This window comes from Mytilus galloprovincialis, chromosome 10 (assembly GCF_965363235.1).
Source record: "Mytilus galloprovincialis chromosome 10, xbMytGall1.hap1.1, whole genome shotgun sequence".
In the NCBI taxonomy this organism is placed as follows: domain Eukaryota; kingdom Metazoa; phylum Mollusca; class Bivalvia; order Mytilida; family Mytilidae; genus Mytilus; species Mytilus galloprovincialis.
Window position 1 is genome coordinate 74,474,838 of NC_134847.1, and position 19,037 is coordinate 74,493,874.

At 34.2% G+C, this 19,037-nt stretch overlaps 1 protein-coding gene across 3 annotated transcripts in view; it reads left to right on the forward strand.

The window, feature by feature from the left end:
* The window catches only part of LOC143048370 (uncharacterized), a 33,266-nt gene extending 16,885 nt beyond the window's left edge, over window positions 1–16,381 (forward strand). For all 3 annotated transcript variants that reach the window (XM_076222023.1, XM_076222025.1, XM_076222024.1), the window contains 8 exons: window positions 7,278–7,452; window positions 7,948–8,054; window positions 8,726–8,931; window positions 9,320–9,531; window positions 10,050–10,146; window positions 11,739–11,900; window positions 12,494–12,576; window positions 16,230–16,381. In XM_076222023.1, coding sequence (XP_076078138.1) covers window positions 7,278–7,452; window positions 7,948–8,054; window positions 8,726–8,931; window positions 9,320–9,531; window positions 10,050–10,146; window positions 11,739–11,900; window positions 12,494–12,576; window positions 16,230–16,292 — 1,105 coding nt within the window. In that variant the 3' untranslated portion in view covers window positions 16,293–16,381. The remainder of the gene's footprint in view (window positions 1–7,277; window positions 7,453–7,947; window positions 8,055–8,725; window positions 8,932–9,319; window positions 9,532–10,049; window positions 10,147–11,738; window positions 11,901–12,493; window positions 12,577–16,229) is intronic.
* The last annotated feature ends 2,656 nt before the right edge of the window (window positions 16,382–19,037 follow it).

Genomic DNA, 19,037 nt, shown 5'->3' on the forward strand with positions numbered 1-19,037 from the left:
CTGAGTGCCAATGAAAACGCAACACTTTTGTTTTTCAAAAAAATCTTATAATTTTTATTTTATTTATATTAGAACTTTGTATAGTTGGTTGAAAATGACTTTTAAGACAATTTTCGACAACTTTACGGTTGAGTGATTTTTGGAACAAATGCGAAGTAAGGGTTATTTTGAACGAACAAAAACCGAGTTCACCGCCTTTCAACATACGCACCATTTTCACGATTTTGTCATTTAAAGCTTGTCTAATGTCATGAATTTTCCTGCCCTTATTGTTAGGAAACTGCAATAAACATCTGAGTAAATGCCTGGACTTTCCGACAACCAGCGACATGCAGTTTTGGGCATGATCCAATGAAGCTTTTCACAGCATACAATTACGAGAAGACTGAAGTTGTAGCCTCTACAATAACTCAAATCATCCACAAATTCAACCAAAATGAATCATTTAATGATAAGCCACATCCCGGGGTACAAAAAGCAAGAAACGCTCAGCAAGACCGATACATTTGGTCTTTCACATATCCGATATCGACTATGATGGCTGTCCAAATGTCAAAGAGTTCAATGGTGGTCACGATAGAACCTTTGGATCAATTTCAGTTCAAAGCACTATTTGCGCAGAAATTGTTTAAGAGCACCACAGTCTTTCCTTAGGGACATCTAAACGACCGTCTGGCGTAAATATCGAATTCTGTAGACCAAAAATCATTCATTATGTTCAAAAAACGTCAATGGTGGTTACATAGACATTTGGCACCCGTGTTTGCTAAAAGTCCTGCTTTTCGCCAGATTTTGGTCCGATCGACCAAATTTTGCATCAGATTTGACATTTTTATTACATTAAATACCTCACCTTCATAAATTTAGATATCAGTCCACTCGCTGCATTATTCAACCGGAAACCAGCCAGAAAAAGAAACCATGACCCCGTGACAACCTCTCCCACCTGACACCTGTGTGTCCTAAACCTTCATTTTTTTCCGGTTCTACAACGCATGCTGCACGTTTTTTTGTGGAGGAGGAAAAAGTTTATTTTTTCACAAACAGTTTAACAAGTTGATAATTTAGTAATTTATATTGATATTTTTGTTTATAATTATAGTATATTTGGATAATTTTATATTAATTTTATCTGAATATTATGGATAATATTCCAGCTTCAGGTACCCAAGAGGTAAGTGACAGTCAAATTCACACATCCAATGGTAATTTGTTGTCCCCTTGGCGTTCGGCCACCCATTCAGATGAATTTTGGGATAGAAGTTTGGAGTTTATTCCAGGTGTTTCTGGTGTCGGTCTGGAACAGGACTCGGAACCTGTTCCTGTCAGGACTTTGCCTTTCACTCCTGGTGCTAGTCAGTTGAGGTTATCTAGGCCTAGCAGGGTATCACATACCGTAACTAGGCCTGCAGAGATACCAACGTCTCCTGTGGCTTGCATGACAAGCAGGCAGGAGACACTACCAGCTGGCATCAGGAGTGACCCCTTTTCTCGGACTAGGTGGCCCATGAATTTTGCATACCCTCCCATGCCTATGGGAATGCCCAACTTGCCGCCTTATCCCCAGCCTTTTGATCCTTATTCGGCTCAATCAGTTTGGTCTGGTCAGGGGTTTGGTGGTAGATCCTCTTCAGAGTCATCCTCCTTTAAGGATGAGATGAGGAGTCTTACCACCTCCATTCACAAGATACAAGCTACTGTTAATGCTAAGTTTTTGGAATTTGGTAACAGGCTTGATCTTATGGAGTCTAGGGGTCTGTCTCAGGATCCTGCACAGGATCCTCCCAGACCTCCTAGACAGTTGTTGGAAGACGACTCAGTTTCTTTGGCCCCTAGAAGTCAGGAAGGTAACTTTTTGGAGGACCAAGATGGTATTTCTGATGTTGATAGTGTAGTAAGCACAGAGGGAGATGCTTTCGCTCCTAAGGATCCTGCTTCAGGCAACCCAGAATGCCTTAGGAGTCTGGTCTATTCTATTCGTAGGAATATGTCGGATATGGCCATAAAAGTGCGAGGTTTGGCATGCCACAAAACCAGGTTCAACCCACCATTTTTTCCTTTAAAAATGCCCTGTACCAAGTCAGGAATATGGTCATTGTTATATTATAGTTCGTTTCTGTGTGTATTACATTATAACGTTGTGTCGTTTGTTTTCTCTTATTTTTGAGTGTAAATTCACATTGCGATAAGACGTGTCACGGTACTTGTCTATCCCAAATTCATGTATTTGGTTTTGATGTTATATATATATGTTATATTTGTTTTTCTCGTGGGATTTTGTCTATATGTGTTACATTTTAGTGTTATGTCGTTGTTCTCCTCTTATATTTAATGCGTTTCCCTCGGTTTTAGTTTGTTATCCCGATTTGGTTTTTTGTCCATGGATTTATGAGTTTTGAACAGCGGTATACTACTGTTGCCTTTATTTATATGCCCATGTCGTCTCCACCTAGGGTTTCTTCTACTCCTTCAGATTTCATGGCTTGCTCAGGTATAGTCAAGCCAGAGTCTAAGGGGTATTATTCTTTTCCAGAGTCTGGGCACTTTACAACTGCTTTGTCTTTTGTAAACTCTTCTCTGGCTGAGAATCTTGCTAACACTAGCAAAACTGGTGGTAGTAAGTTCTCTGGTTTCGGACCTGCCTCTTACCCAGGGAGATGTAGATCTAAGGACTTTGAGATCCATGGATCTTCCTTGGGTATGTCGGCTCCTGCTTGTGACCGGGCTTTTTCTAGTTTGCTTGGTTCGAAACCTTTGGATGGCCTCAGACTTTCTCAAGCTTCTTATGTCAAGTCAGAGAATAATCTGAGGTGTTTGACTTTTGTTCTTGAGACAGCTGAGCACTTTTTGTCAGCAGCTGGGTCTCTGTTAAAGGACAAAGGGGAGGAATTTTCAGATTTGAGGTCTATGCTGCTTCAGGTAGACAAGAGTCTTGGAATGTCTCAATTCCTTCTTCTTGGTACTGTGGCCAACTTTACTCTTGCTAAGAGACAGGAGATTCTTGAAAAATCAACTGTCTCTGAAGCTCTTCAGCAGAGACTTGTCAGTTCTCCTTTGTCTAAGGACAAGTTGTTCTCTGTTTCCTTAGAGCAGTTACAGGAGGAGGTGAATAAGGCCCCTCCTGTAGTCAAGGTGGATGTGAAGGTCACTGATGGGAAAAGATTTGTCAAAACTACTCAGATGAATAATCCTTCTTCTTCTTCGTCTTCTCATCAACCCAAGGCTTCTACCTCTTCTTCTTCTTCACAGTCTACGAAGAGGCCAGCTTTTTCTCGTCCCAACTATTCAAGTGGGAAGAAAGCTAAAGTGGTTAAGGGAAAGAAGCAGGGTAAGTGATGTGTTGTCCCCTCCGTTGAATCGTTCCCCACTGGAAGAGGAAAATTATACTTCTCCTCTTCCTCATCTTCCAGTGGGGGGCAGGCTGTCCCACTTTCTAGATCAATGGGCTCTGATAACTTCAGACAAGTGGGTACTTTCGATTTTACGGAGGGGATTGGAACTTCAGTTTCTGGAACAGCCTCCTCTTTCTCCTGTTCCAATCAATCTGTCAGTGACAAAGGATTCTCAAAAGAATCAGTTGTTACAAAACGAAGTGAACATTCTGATTCAGAAGGGTGTTTTGGAGGAGGTAAATCCTCCTTTTCATCTAGGGTTTTATTCCCGGCTGTTCTTGGTACCCAAGAAGAACGGGAAAATGAGACCGGTTCTAGATCTTTCTGTTCTCAATCAGTATCTGGTGGTCCCACATTTCAAAATGGAGACCAACAGGTCTATCAGGTCGACAATTCATTTAGGAACTTGGACAACCTCTCTAGATTTGATGGACGCCTATTTTCACATCCCTATTTCTCACAAGTTTCGTCATTTCCTGAGACTGGTGTGGGCAGACAAGGTTTACAGTTTCAAGGCTATGCCTTTTGGCCTGGCTATTGCACCCCTAGTTTTTACCAGGATTTTTCAGACGGTGGTGTCGTATCTTCATACTCAAGCAGTTCTCATTCATTCCTACCTAGACGATTCTCTCATCAAGAATCATTGCCATTCTCTTTTGGAGGAACACACCAATTTGTCTATCCTTTTACTCCTGAGACTGGGTTTTTTGATTTCATGGGAAAAATCAGAGATAATTCCCAGTCAGAGTTTCAATTTCCTGGGAGAACATTTTCGGACAGATTTGGGTCTAGTGCTTCCTCCAGAAGAGAAGGTAGTCAAGGTATGTCAGTTAGTCAATGCTCTGACTCAGTTTTCATCTGTCCCAGCTCGTCAATTGCTTCAGCTGGTGGGTTTCTTGATTTCGATCATGGACGTCATTCCACTAGGACGTCTACACATTCGTCCAATCCAGTGGTATCTGATGGAGTTTTGGCATCCAATTTCTCAGTTGTGGGAGGCACCTGTTCCCATCCTTCCTCGGTTGTTACCTCATCTTCAATGGTGGCTTCAGGAAAAACATCTTCGGAAGGGAGTTTTGTTGGATCCTCCAGACCCCAGCCTAACTTTGTTCACAGATGCGAGTCTGATGGGTTGGGGAGCTTATCTGGAGGGCAGGACAGCATCAGGCCTTTGGTCAGGTGCTCAGTTGGAGGAACACATCAATCTTCTAGAGATGAGAGCTGTGTTTCTTTCTCTCCGTCAGTTTCAGGCTGTGATTCAGGGTCAGTCACTACTGGTTGCCACGGACAACTCCACAGTAGTGGCTTATCTTCAGAATCAAGGAGGGACCCATTCCTTTTCTCTGTATCATCTGAGCAAGGAAATTCTTCTTCTGTGTCACAGTCTCAATATTTTTCTGTCAGTGAGACATGTTCCAGGCAGTCAAAATCTTCTGGCGGATGCTCTCTCCCGTTCCCGTGTTCCAGTGAACACAGAATGGGAAATTCATCCATCAGTGTTTCAGGAGATCATTCTTCGTTGGGATCGTCCTCATATAGATCTTTTTGCCACCAGTCTGAATCACAAGTTGGAGACTTACGTTTCTCCCATTCCAGACGAGAAAGCTTGGGCAGTAGATGCTATGACCCTATCTTGGAAGGGAATGTTCAGTTACATGTTCCCTCCTTTTCGTCTTCTTCCAAAGATCTTGCACAAGATTCAGAGGGATCTTTGCAAGACCATTCTTATTGCTCCGGCTTGGTCAAGACAGTCTTGGTTCCCAGAACTACTACTTCTGTGTTGTGCGAAGCCCCTTTGTTTGCCTCTAAGAGAGGATCTACTGTCTCAATTCAAAGGAAGAAAACTGCATCAAGGTCTGGAGAATCTCCATCTGCACGCTTGGTTGTTGTCAGGGATTCCCTCAGAAAGGGAGGCTTTTCTGAGGGAGCAACCAAGCGTATCTCAGGATCAGTCAGACAATCTACAGGAGCAGTTTATGACTCCAAATGGTCTATCTTCTGTACTTGGTGTCTGTCGAAGCAGATTAATCCACTCTCTGTCACTGTACAACAGTTAGCGGATTTCTTCCTTTACCTTTTTGAGGAGAAAGGTTATTCTCCTTCTACTATAAAGGGATATAGATCTGCCATAGCCAGAACAATATCACTTTCAGGAGGCTCTGATTTTGGGGATAATGAGTTTTTGTCATTATTGATAAAAAACTTTTGCCTTAATAGACCTCGTCAAAGGCGTTTGGTTCCTTCTTGGGACTTAGGTTTAGTTTTGAAGGTTCTTCAGTTTTCACCTTTTGAACCTTTACATTCAGCCTCCTTCAAATTTTTATCTTATAAATGTTGTTTTCTGATAGCTTTGGCTACTGGTCGCAGAAGGAGTGAGATTCATGCTCTGTCAATTTCTGAGTCTTGTCTCCGCTTTGCATCTGATAAGTCTTCAGTTACTCTTCTCACTGATCCATCTTTTTTAGCAAAGAACCAGTTACCTGATAAAGGTTCTGGTATTATTACTATTCCTGCTTTACCTCCCACATCGGATAATCAGGTTTTGTGTCCAGTGAGAGCCTTGCTTGTTTACCTAGCTTCTTCAGCGAAATTAAGATCTGCTGGTTCTTCTAGGTTGTTTATTCCTATTAAAAAAGGAATTTCTGACATTTCTGCCAAAACCATTTCTACTTGGATTTGCAATACTGTCATTTTGGCCTATAAATCTGCTTCTTCTGAAGTTTTAGTTAAACATCAAGTTAAAGCACATGAAGTAAGAGCCTTAGCCTCTTCTTGGAACATTTTTAATTCCTCCTCTATGTCGGAAATCATGTCAGCTGGTTTTTGGAGGTCTGATAGTGCCTTTTATAACCATTATTTACGGTCCATGCCTCTTCATTGTGACAACCTCTATTCTTTAGGGCCTTTGGTTGCTGCTCAACAGGTTGTTTTTCCTCCTCCTAGTGATGGGGATTCAGCCCTTCGTTAAATTCTGTTATCTAAATTTATGAAGGTGAGGTATTTAATGTAATAAAAATTAAATTTTTAGAATTAAAATTTAGTTTTGTAAATTAAATACTCACCTTCATAAATCAGAGGTCCCTCCCTCCTCCCCTTCATCCCCCTTTTAGTGCCTAGCATTTTAAGGAATAAATGATGAAGGTTTAGGACACACAGGTGTCAGGTGGGAGAGGTTGTCACGGGGTCATGGTTTCTTTTTCTGGCTGGTTTCCGGTTGAATAATGCAGCGAGTGGACTGATATCTAAATTTATGAAGGTGAGTATTTAATTTACAAAACTAAATTTTAATTCTAAAAATTTAATGTTTTAGACGATGAAAACCACCTCCAATATCATAAAGTCAGCTTGAGTTTGCTTTGCGGGACAAGTGGAATAACATTCCTCAGGATCACATTAAACGTCCGGGATGATCAATTCCACGGCGCTGTCGAGATTGCGCTGCACCACGGGGTTGTAACATTTTTTGTTAGGACTGTTAGTTGATGATTCGACATTGGATGTTTCGTTTACCTATTGCGGCCGAAAGATGACAATAAAACATTTTTGTTTGATATCGATCTATTGTTAAAATTGTTAATTTTCAAGATCAATTTAGTTTGAGAGATTATCATTTCTTATATAAATTTTATTTTTGAAAAACCAAGTGTTGCGTTTTCATTGGCACTCAGTATATTTTGTATTGTCAAAGATTCTCAATAATAAAACCCAATTCAACCTACAGAATGATAGGCTTTTGTCCACCAATGTTTTAATGATATAGCTCTGCATGTGTACTCATCTATCATGTATTCTTAGAAAATACAACAATAAAAATATGTACAAAATAATATCACTACAGGAGGGTAGCACTAAATGATAATGTTATTTATGCTGTATTATTTACAGGGCCTCTATTCCTCCTGAGAGTTGTCCTAATAAATCAGATGTTGGCCATTTCCATACAGAGCTGCTGAAGAAAGAAGCAGCCACAGAGAGAAGACTTATAAGGAAATGTCTGTATGAATCTGATACCATTAGAATAGTAGGGGCATTCTTACAGTGTTCACAGAATGATCTCCAGGTAGGTCAACAGTGCAGGAAGTGGATTAGAATTGCATCAGCCATTCAACACTTTACCAGAAATTGTCATGATGCATTGATTATAGAAAATGAATAGGTGCTAATTGTTTAAATCATTAACAAGACAGTAGTGAAAATTATATATCAAGTCTGATAATACATACATACATTAGACCATTGGTTTTCCCGTTTGAATGGTTTTACACTAGTTATTTTGGGCCCTTTATAGCTTTTTGTTCGGTGTGAGCCAAGGCTCTGTGTTGAAGGCCGTACATTGACCTATAATGGTTTACTTTTATAAATTGTTATTTGGATGGAGAATTGTCTCATTGGCACTCACACCACATCTTCCTATATCTATGTAATAAGTGCCAAAAATTAATGTTGTGTAAGTGACTTATTTAATATTGACCCTTTTGAACAAATCTAGAATATATTGTATAATTGGTTGGTAATTAAGCACTTATAAAGTTAATTTTTCATGTATCATTTACAGACTTTATCCTGCCAGATTTTACGGTGCTGTATCCAGCCATTGGAAGAAAAAGTATATCAACAGATATCATCATCTCCTTCACCATCACCTCCAAAGCTAAGGACAAGGTAAGCACTGAAATGTCTATAGTCTTTTCTACTGTTCTAGGCTGTAAAAAGGTTAGTTTCTTAAATATCTTTTTGACTGATACAACAGTTGTTCTAGATCTAGTGTGTTAAACTGTTTTCTTTAACAAAATCAGGGAAATTGACAAGTTCAAAACAGTGTTCAAACAGTATTTCCCAAATATGCAGCTGTTCATTGCTTCACAAGAAAATCATGTGTAAGAAAATATACCATAATGCTGAATGTTTATATTACTGCTTATTCCCAAACTTGTGTGCATTTATTATAGCCATTGTTAAAGAAGGAACAATAATGCATGATTTTAGGAAATGATGCATATAAATAATGTTTCACAAATTTTTTAATAAAAAAAAAATACATTCAACACAATATGAAGGTTTTTTTTATCTGGTTTGCTGCACTCACTCAACATAAAGCTTCATATTGTGACCTCAAAGCTGATATTTTACAATATCAACATGCAGACAACCTGATAATCAGTATGTATATGAGGTTAACCAACAATGAACTAAATATTCTTGAAACACTAGGAGAGCAATAGTAACGGAGTAGCTTTTTATTTTGTACTGCAACTTACTGAGAATTTTTTCTGATCATTAATCATTTTAGTAGTAAGGAATTTTGGTTATTCTTTCAAATATTTAATTTTCAGGCCACAATCGGCAATTGGGGTCAATGAGGCTGAACATAAAATGAAGGTAGCTTTCCATTACATGTCCCCAGAGATAGCTAATCTAATCAAAGGGGCTTTAGGACCAGATTTTGCTGAGGTAGCAATGGTCAAGGAGGAAGAGGAGGAGGTTGCAATAGAGGAGACCCATATCACAGACATAGATGCTGTTGATAGGCTCAATTTGTGTAAGAATATCCTAGTATATACATTTTGTATTATATATTTTACCAGCAAGTATATGAAGGTGATGGGGGCCTGTATCGTTACTTTTGTTTTGTACAAAAGACAAACCGTCAAATTTGTGTTATTTAATTAAGCAAAATTAGTACAAAAATTTATTATCACAACAACAAATATCAGCGTATGAATGATATAAAGCAATAAGAGACAAAGCTTAAGCATTATAAGACAATATTACAGTACTTATAAGTTCTATTTTTCAGTTGAAATAAAGTTTGAATTATATTTTTTAAAGGATTGAAAATTTCCTTCTCAACATTTCTTCATCTTGGGCTTTTTATATGAAAGTATTTAATAATTCTGAATCATATCTATATGTGTTTTATTTTACAGATATGAAAACAAAAGAACCAATCAAAATAGAATTAAAACCTTCATCTAGTCCTAAACCTGTCATCAATATGTCTAGACCAATAGCAAATCAATGTAGAGAGTGTCTGTTAAAAGAGGGAGGAGCTAGTCTTATAATTGGCATTTTCTCTAAGTCCAAAGATGTAAGAAAATGTCATGTTCTACTACTTCAAGATCTTGTTCATTTTGGTGATGTAAGTCAATATATGTTATGAAAAGTTTTATAGACATTGATGAAATGAAATGATTAAAAGTTTATGTGAATAAGTTTATTTTTGCTTTTAGCATATTAAAACAGTTTATGTAATGAAAGAAAGAACACACACAGCTCATATTGCTTACAAACTTATTTTCTTTCAATTTCTTGTTAGTTTCCATTCTTCTACAGGACTTGAGGTTTGTTATTTTAAATTTTGAAACTGGTTGAGTACTGCAATTATTGAAACTTTCATTATGGTATCTGAAACATATATCCATTGATAATTTTCCTAAAATTGCAATAAGTCATATTTATAAATTAAAAGACAACATCTTGTTTAGGAGACAAATCTTATTAATTGATTTATATCAAAACTTAGGTCTATTTGTTGAAATAAATGTCTAGGATGTATGAACTACAAAAGGATATGTTTTTCTATGGTTTAAAATTAGTACTTACTATGAACAGCCAGCAACTTATAATAACAAAAAATATCTACTGTATTTATTTCAGGTTGAAAATCACATGACATTGTCACAGTATGGCTGCATGCAAAGACTGCTGGATTTTATCAGAATGAATAAGGATGATGAATTACTGGAAATTATAGGTACATTTATTATTGGTATATATTCTATGGATAAGAAGTTTTAGTGTTGAACTTAGTTCATACATTGTGTCTTAAGAAATTATTTTGACATCATAAAACAAGGACAGTCATCATAAAAAACACTAAACAAACTATCTCACAACGAAAGATGAGGCATCAAACAAAATGTGGATAATTTGAAATTTTATAACTTATGCAGTAGATTATCTACACCTGCATGAAAAGAGTCTTTACACTTATTTCATTATATTTTGTGTCATAATAATTGATAAACATGCTAATTGATAATTATATATTTTTCAGCAGTCCAATTTAGATAACATAATACATAGAGTTGTAGTATGATTTCCAATGAGACAGCTATTTACTCAAATTGAAAAGAAGTGAATGTTAGCACTTATAGCTTGTGCAACATACAACCTTTATGGCAAGCCGTTTTACTATTTATTCGAATTTCAAGATATCTCTTATAATAAATAAAATATCTCCTTTAATATATAAGATATCTCCTTTAATATATAAGACATCTTCTATAATTTCATTTTTATAAGATATCTCATATATTTTATAAGATATCTCCTAAAGTTTATAAGATATCTCCTAAAGTTCATAAGATATCTCCTAAAGTTTATAAGATATCTCATATAGTTTATAAGATATCTTATATAGTTTATAGATATCTTATAAACTATATGAGATATCTTATAAACTTTATAAGATATCTTATAAACTTGAGGAGATATCTTAAAAACTTTAGGAGATATCTTATAAACTTTATGAGATATCTCCTATAATATATAAGATATCTTATATAATTTCATTTTTATGAGATATCTTATATATTATATGAGATATCTTATAAACTAAAGATATCTCATATAATATATAAGATATCTCCTATAATATATAAGATATCTTCTTAAGTTTATAAGATATCTTATAAAGTATATAAGATATCTTATAAACAATTTTTATATAAGATATCTTATATAGTTTATAAGATATCTTATAAAGTTTATAAGATATCTCATATAGTTTATAAGATATCTTATATAGTTTATGAAATATCTTATAAAGACAATTACAAAAGGTATCTGATAAATTATATGAGATATCTTATAAACTATATAAGATATCTTATAAACTATATGAGATATCTTATAAACTATATGAGATATCTTATAAACTATATAAGATATCTTATAAAGTTTATGAGATATCTTGAAGTAGGAATAAATAGCAAAACGGCTTGCCATAGACCTTGGTTGTAGTCTATAAACAGGGCCAGACATGAAAAATATGAATCAATTCAATTGAGTAAAACATCCAAATTCATAGATAAACAATTATTAAAAAAAAAAACGACAGACAACCACTGAGCCACAGGCTCCTTGGATAAAACACATTTAAAGGCGCCATCCCTTCCCAATCTTGGACAATGGTGCAACATCACAAAACAAAAGAAAAACTAGATTTTTTTTTTCGAGCTATGTTTATAGAGCAGTGTTAAGTGAATCCACAGTAAAATATTTAGGTAAGGAAGTAGTAAGAGAAATATACATCAGTTGGAAATACAATCTTTGTTTTTACAGGATTGATAATTATCCAGATGTTGGTATCAAGTGATGAGAGAATTAAACAAGTGTTTAATAGATATGGTGGAACAAGATTGTTAACTACTATGACAAGGCTGACTACAGGGTTACTTAGGGAGGAGGTCGCTAAGACTTTACACACTGTCTCACATTCTAAAGGTACATAATGGCTTATGGTAGTTAGTGTTTTAAATCATCATAATGTATAAAGTCTAAAAGTATCATTTTATAGACAAAGTTGATGAGACATAAATCATCTGGTCTTAAAAAAAAAATGTTTTATTTATTATTTATTATACTTTCTTTTATAGGATCAAGACAATCTAGAAATTGGCATATTGCATATGGCATGTAAACTATTCTATTGTTGAATATATGATATGATGTCCGCTAAATGTCTTAGGGATATGTCTGTCATAAAGATGTTGTACCAAAACATTTCCATTTTAATATCTTTTGTTATTTTCAACCTAATTTCCAAAGGAAAATATATATTATTAATTTGGTGATGTACAGAAAGCGGTAGGTTGGGTGGGCAGCTGCAAATCTTGGTCAGTACATCAACTTGAAAACCCTACACTTTAGATATGTTGTTTCCTGTGACTAAATAAAGGTCAATTATTATTTCCATGATATTAGCTTTTATTTTTGTTGAGTTGTAGACCTTTAAAATAGTTTTTAAAGCCTAATCCTCAAACTCTGTATCGTCATTGGTATATAAACTGTTTTTATATATATTTTCTGTTTTTAAGGTCAGACAAAGAAACCTATCAGACCAAGTTCAGCACCATTAGTCAGAACTACAGCTCACTCAGTGCCTGATGTCTGGGATGATGTAAGTTTAGAAGACAGAGTTTTAACCAAACTTCTCAACTTGCTCTAAATTCATGAACAAAGGAGAAGATTTTAACCTTACAGAGCTCAAGATAAGCTGTGTAGTTGCATGACCACACAATATTAATTAACAATTGAAACACAATGCAATTGACGATTGCACAATGCAATTGACGATTGCAGCATTCAAAAACCCAATTCATGAAAAAAAAACACACAACTATATGTTAAAACCATACATTCTTAATCCTTCTAGTTGCTATTGTGTGTTGTGTGTGTTATTTACCATTATTAATGAATTATCGTCGCACAAACATATGATGGGTAAAAACCCCAATTTATAAGGAGCTCTGAATACTTGAGAAAATTTTGTGATATGTACATACATTACCTTAAGGTGGTACCCAACACTTTAACTAAAATTAATTTGGCTCGTTTAATTTTCTTAAAATTTTGACAAAGTATTTACTCTGACCCTTTGACAAAAATATAAAAATTTCAAAAAATTTGAACCAACCGTTTTATCAGAAAAATTACACTGGTTATATAGCAGTTTGACTAACAACAATTTTGATCATTGAGAAGCTTAATATTCCCTTTACAACACAACCTCATTAAAACGTTTAGGTGATTTTACAGAGTTATCTCCCTGTAGTGTTAGGTACCACCTTAAGCTAATATACATTTTTCAACTTAACAGGAATAGTAGCATGGCTATGTATACAGTACGCCCAGAGAGTTTGTAATCGCGAACTTTTATCACCGATTTCCGAGTGTAGCGGTGTGACACCGCGAATCACGGATTCTACTCCCAATTTCCTCCAAAGATTCTCTCCCAACACCGCGTGGCTGTTAATTGGTTTATTGCCCATCGGTTTAACTGAAAATTAATGACGCGTGACAACATAATCGGATTAGCCAGATTTATTACCTTTGTACATTTAATCAATCTTGATTGCACCTGTGTGCTTTAAAATACGTTATTTAAATGTCCATTCATTGTCAGATAAAAGTGTGACATTTTTATTTAAAATAAGATAATTATTCTTGTATGTATATGCCCATGTCATTGTCATATGAAATAAAACGTATAAAAATACGAATAAAACACTTATTTAGTATTTTCATTATAGTCCGATCAGTTCATAATTTTTGTTTTTTTTCAGAAAACAAAGTTTCAACAAAGATGATTTTACCACAATTAGAACCTTTTATGACCTACTCAGTGAGCAATATCCGGTTCATTAATAGTTCAAAATTATATAATTAATATCAACTGGCTTAAAACAAAATGATGTTTTAACGGTAATTTGTCCAATCTAAATCAAACCCTAGAGTTAATTTATCGGACCAACAAGTGAACTCTGTTACTTTCAATTTATTTTGAAATGTAAAATATTATGTTTCACTACCTCGGTAGATTACCGACTTGGAATATTTGAATTTAAAAAAGAAACTGTAAAGTGACAAATAGTTTTGTATGCAATGTGGCAGCCCTATATTCATAAATACTGAGTTAATTCCCCGCCCAGACACAACACAAAAATCACAACCTTATTTAATTGTATGAAGAAATAAAATCATGTGTTTTTTATCTGTTATGATCTGTTATTGATCTTTTATTATTTAAAATAAAATTGGATTGGCGCAATCCGTATTTTACTGCTCGTTAAAAGTCCTCGGCGAAATATAAAAAGAAGTATTTCAACAATTTATACTATAGAATATTAAAATGAAATTATATCGTACAAGAAGGAAATATGTAAACAAAAATGTGGATCGGATTTTTACGATCGACACATTTTCACAGAGGATCTCTACCAACGCCCATTAGGAACTGAATGACATGCATCCTGTTTTCCTCTACTATTAATGTATAGTGTTGACTATGGAAGTATAAATAATGTCCAGGTTTATGTCCTCTGTTGACTGAGAAACGTATAAATAAAAGGCTGATGTTCGTTTATTCAGAAAAGGAATAAAATTTAGAATCCGGTTAATCAATTGTAAAAGGACCTTCTAGAGCCTCAATCTTAACGCACACAAATGTCAATCATTACAAAGCAAGTTTAAACCCTTCGATGAATTTTCCCACGGTTATCCAGAAAGGTCACCTGAGTTTACTGTTACATGATACTATTTCCCGCCAAATAAAAATCTCGTGGACAAAATTGATGTCACTATTTTTAGCATTCAATATTGTGAGCGAAGTCAAGTTCAAGTTCAACCACGCACTGTTGATCACTGAGATGCGTGTCGTCTTCCCACGGCAATTAATTGTTTTAAAAATATTTAAAGATCACTGTTCTAAATACAACACAAAAGTTTACATTCATTGTGCGTAAATGAATATTATGCAACGACGAGTTAATGCAGCTATAGAAGTATTCCTGTTGTAGCCGAAATGTATTATATATATATCCTAAAGTAATGCTAATCGTGAAGACAAAATGCCGTACACTTATTAAGCATAACGAATGGTGAATAGTATTTTCTTTTTTACTTGCATATACAAGTTTTAAGACACGTAATTTTCTTTAAACTCACTGCTCACATTTTATACCTTCAGCGTTAGTTTCCGTTTATTTTCACGCAAGTATGTCTCTTTTCGTAAGTTATATCAATTACCGATAAATAAAAAACGAGGTCATAATCAAGTATAGATTTTTTTTATAAAACTTTAATGCAATTGAAAGCATTATCAACAACGTTTTGGATTTCAAAACTTTTATTTTGTAATCGTAAAATGGAAATGGCATAGAATTATTAGCATAACATATAGTGAATAATATTTTCTTTTTTACTTGTAGTATAAAAAACTTTGAGACGTGTAATTTTTCTTTAAACTGCCCTCATTTATTCAGCGTTAGTCTCCGTTTATTGTTGCACAATTATATCTCTTTTAGTAAATTAAATATTTATTTACTGATAAAAAAACGGAAGTCAAAATCAAATATAGTTGTTTAAAAACTTGATTAAAATGTACAGTGTAATTGAAAGAATTAACAACAACGTTTTGCTTTTTATTTTAATCTTTCATTTGTTTCAAGCAATCAGATATAGCTTGATAATCAATAGACAGGAAATACAATTGTTTAATTACATTAGAAATCTCACATACCTTGACTGTCGCGTGCCGGCATAGATCAGACGGATTAGGGCAATTAATTACCTGGTGTCACACCGCGTCACACCAGACTGGGAGAGATGTCGCTATTACAATAAACAAAAGGTAGCGGATTTACGCGGAAGTCGGAGGGAATACTCCCAAATTTCTCCGAGAATTTTGGGAGGGATGTCGGAGTTTCCTGGTGTTACACCAGGAAAAATATCGGAGTATGGAGTTTGGGATTACAAACTCCTTGGGCGTACTGTAAAGAATAAATTATGAATTTGATAATTAGACTTAAATGATTGATAAAGGGGATTATTTTAGATACACTAAATCATGACAAAGTTCAACTGTTATTTAAGCCATTAAGTTTTTATTATGATTTTTGCACTGATTAAGCAACCTATCACAAATGTAAGGGTGTATCTTCTGTACAGAATGACTTTATTAATTTCTACCTTCCATCTTACTCATGATGAAGCTGGGAGGAAGTTACAATTTTAGTTTAACAAATATAAACAGTGAATTCATTATATTTTCAGATTCAGGAAAGATGGCAGGTAGAAGATAAAGTCTGTGCATTATTAAAAAGCTGGAAAAAGTAATTGGACACTGTTATTTTAATTGTACCAACAATAGTATTGATAAATGCTATGTAAATTAAAAAACGAAAATGAAGTTTATCAATTCAAATATGTACAGTTGGATGATTCCTATTGTTAAAAATCTGAAGGGACTTATAAATTTGAACTTAAACATAGAAAAGTTCAGTAAAACATTAAATTTTCAAATGATTGGCTCAATTTTTAGCTCTATATGTTAATAGATGTTTGTTTTGCCTATGGTGATTGTGCACCTTATATTGCTATCATATTTTGAAAATGATCGTCAGAAAATTATCAGAATAACTAATTTCTATATTTTAATTTACATTCGTTATTGCTGATTATCAGCTGCTTTGTTATGATCTAATAACCAATGGCATCTTTGTAAAGAACATGCCCATCTTAACAATGATGATCATTTTTTGTTACTATTTTTTTCCAATATTAAAATAGACACCTTTTTGATTTTTTTAATTTGTTCTCATGGACATTCACTATATTCTCTTGCTTTTTGTCGAGCCTTCGACTTAAGTTGAAAAAGCGAGACTAAGCGATCCTACTTTCCGTCGGCGTCGGCGGCGGCGGCGTCCACAAATATTCACTCTGTGGTTAAAGTTTTTGAAATTTTAATAACTTTCTTAAACTACACTGGATTTCTACCAAACTTGGACAGAAGCTTGTGTATGATCATAAGATAGTATCCAGAAGAAAAGTTGTAAAAAATAAAATTCCATTTTTTCCGTATTTTACTTATAAATGGACTTAGTTTTTTCTGCGGGGAAACATTACATTCACTCTGTGGTTAAAGTTTTTAGAATTTTAATAACTTTCTTAAACTATCCTTTGTTTGTACAAAAACTTGGACAAAAGCTTGTTTATGATCATAAGATAGTATCCAGAAGTAAATTTTGTAAAAAAATAAATCCATTTTTTCCGTATTTTACTTTTAAATGGACTTAGTTTTTCTACAGAGAAACATTACATTTACTCTGTGGTTAAAGTTTTTAAAAATTTAATAACTTTCTTAAACTAGCTGGGTTTGTACCAAACTTGGACAGAAGCTTATTTATGATCATAAGATAGTATCCAGAAGTAAATTTTGTTAAAAGATATTTCCATTTTTTCTGTTTTTTACTTTTAAAGGGACTTAGATTTTCTTCCAGTTAACATAACATACAGTCTGCTGTTTAAGTTTTCAAAACATTAATTAGATTCATTAACTATCCTACATTTTTACCAAACTTGGACAGATGCTTCTTACAATCAAAAGGAATATTTTTATTGATTTTTTTCCTCCTTTATGTTGAGCCTGCGATTTACAGCAAAAGTAGGCGAGACACAGGGTTCAGCGGAACCCTTACAAATTTTTCTAGTCAAGTGTGTTCCTCCTCAACCTTGATTACTTGTTTTAAGTTGTTCAAAATTTGGAAATGGCTTTGAATTTTGCACAAATCTTTGCAAAACCCTGTTATTTCAAACACTTTTTAAATTATTTCCTTTTCCCATAAGAGATTTGATATTACTTTGATCGTCCTGAAAAAGTTTCAACTAAAGAGAGTTAATTTCATAATCCTTAAAGCAGTTATTTAGATAATTTTGATATTTTTAAAAATGTCTTTTGATTCAAGAAAATTCTGACTGTCCAGTTTGCCTTATATGTCACCTGATTTTAGAAGTTATTTGATATATCAACATACACATGATCATCATCGTGGCCACAATTAGCAAATAAGGTTTGTTAAGATGATTCATTTGATAATTTTTATCACTGTATTAAATGTGTGGTGCAATATATTTTTATAAAAATGCTTTATTATGACTTTTGTTTGAAGTAGTAAAAAGTTGCCAATTAAAAATATTTTTAAAAATACCATGTGCATTCTTTTATTTTGAAAGTCCTAGAAAAAGATGGCCAATAACTGTTTAGTGTCTAAATGTCAGCTGTACTTGTACTACGCTATAAGAAACTGGTGTAATGCGATCTTTAGAGAGCTATTACTCCTGTTTCGAGCCAAGTAAAAATATGAGCCAAGTTCAAATTTTGAATATTGTTTGTGCTTTGAAAGACAGAAAAACTGCATTTATTTGAAATCCCTCGAGGACTGAGTATTAATATTAAAATCACACATTCAGCTATAGACGGGTTTGCAAAAAGAGAATATCTAATGGTCAACATTAATACATTGCTAAAAGTGAATAATTATCTATTCTAATATAACAACTAATTTCAACAGTGTGAACAAATGACAAAACATTGTCCGATTTGAAACAAAAGTGTTTGAGTTTCAGAATTTTGAACTGAACGTGACATTCACTTAACATGCATGCTGAAATTGACATGGTTGATTTTGTTACACATGTACACATTCAAGTTTTGAAATCGATGATTGGCTTCGCTAAAAATACTGCTGTTCATAATTGTCTGTTATTAGAAAATGGGTTTAATTTTCTTATTGCTTTGAAGTAATGCTTGAAAACAAACAAAACGTTTAAAAGTTATAATAAGTTCACATAAGGTCATCAATTCTTCATTGGAATACAACTGTAATACACATTCTGAGTTCACACAGGTTCATACAACACTTGTTAACAGCAATACACAAATGTAGTCCGGCAGTGGGAGGAGCTTTAAAGGGATATCTGTATGGTATATAAATATAGCATAGCGTATGATAAGACACCTAATATTAGCTTTTTGATATATCCAAGCTATGTGTAACTGGAAGTTAAGTATCACAAAGAAGT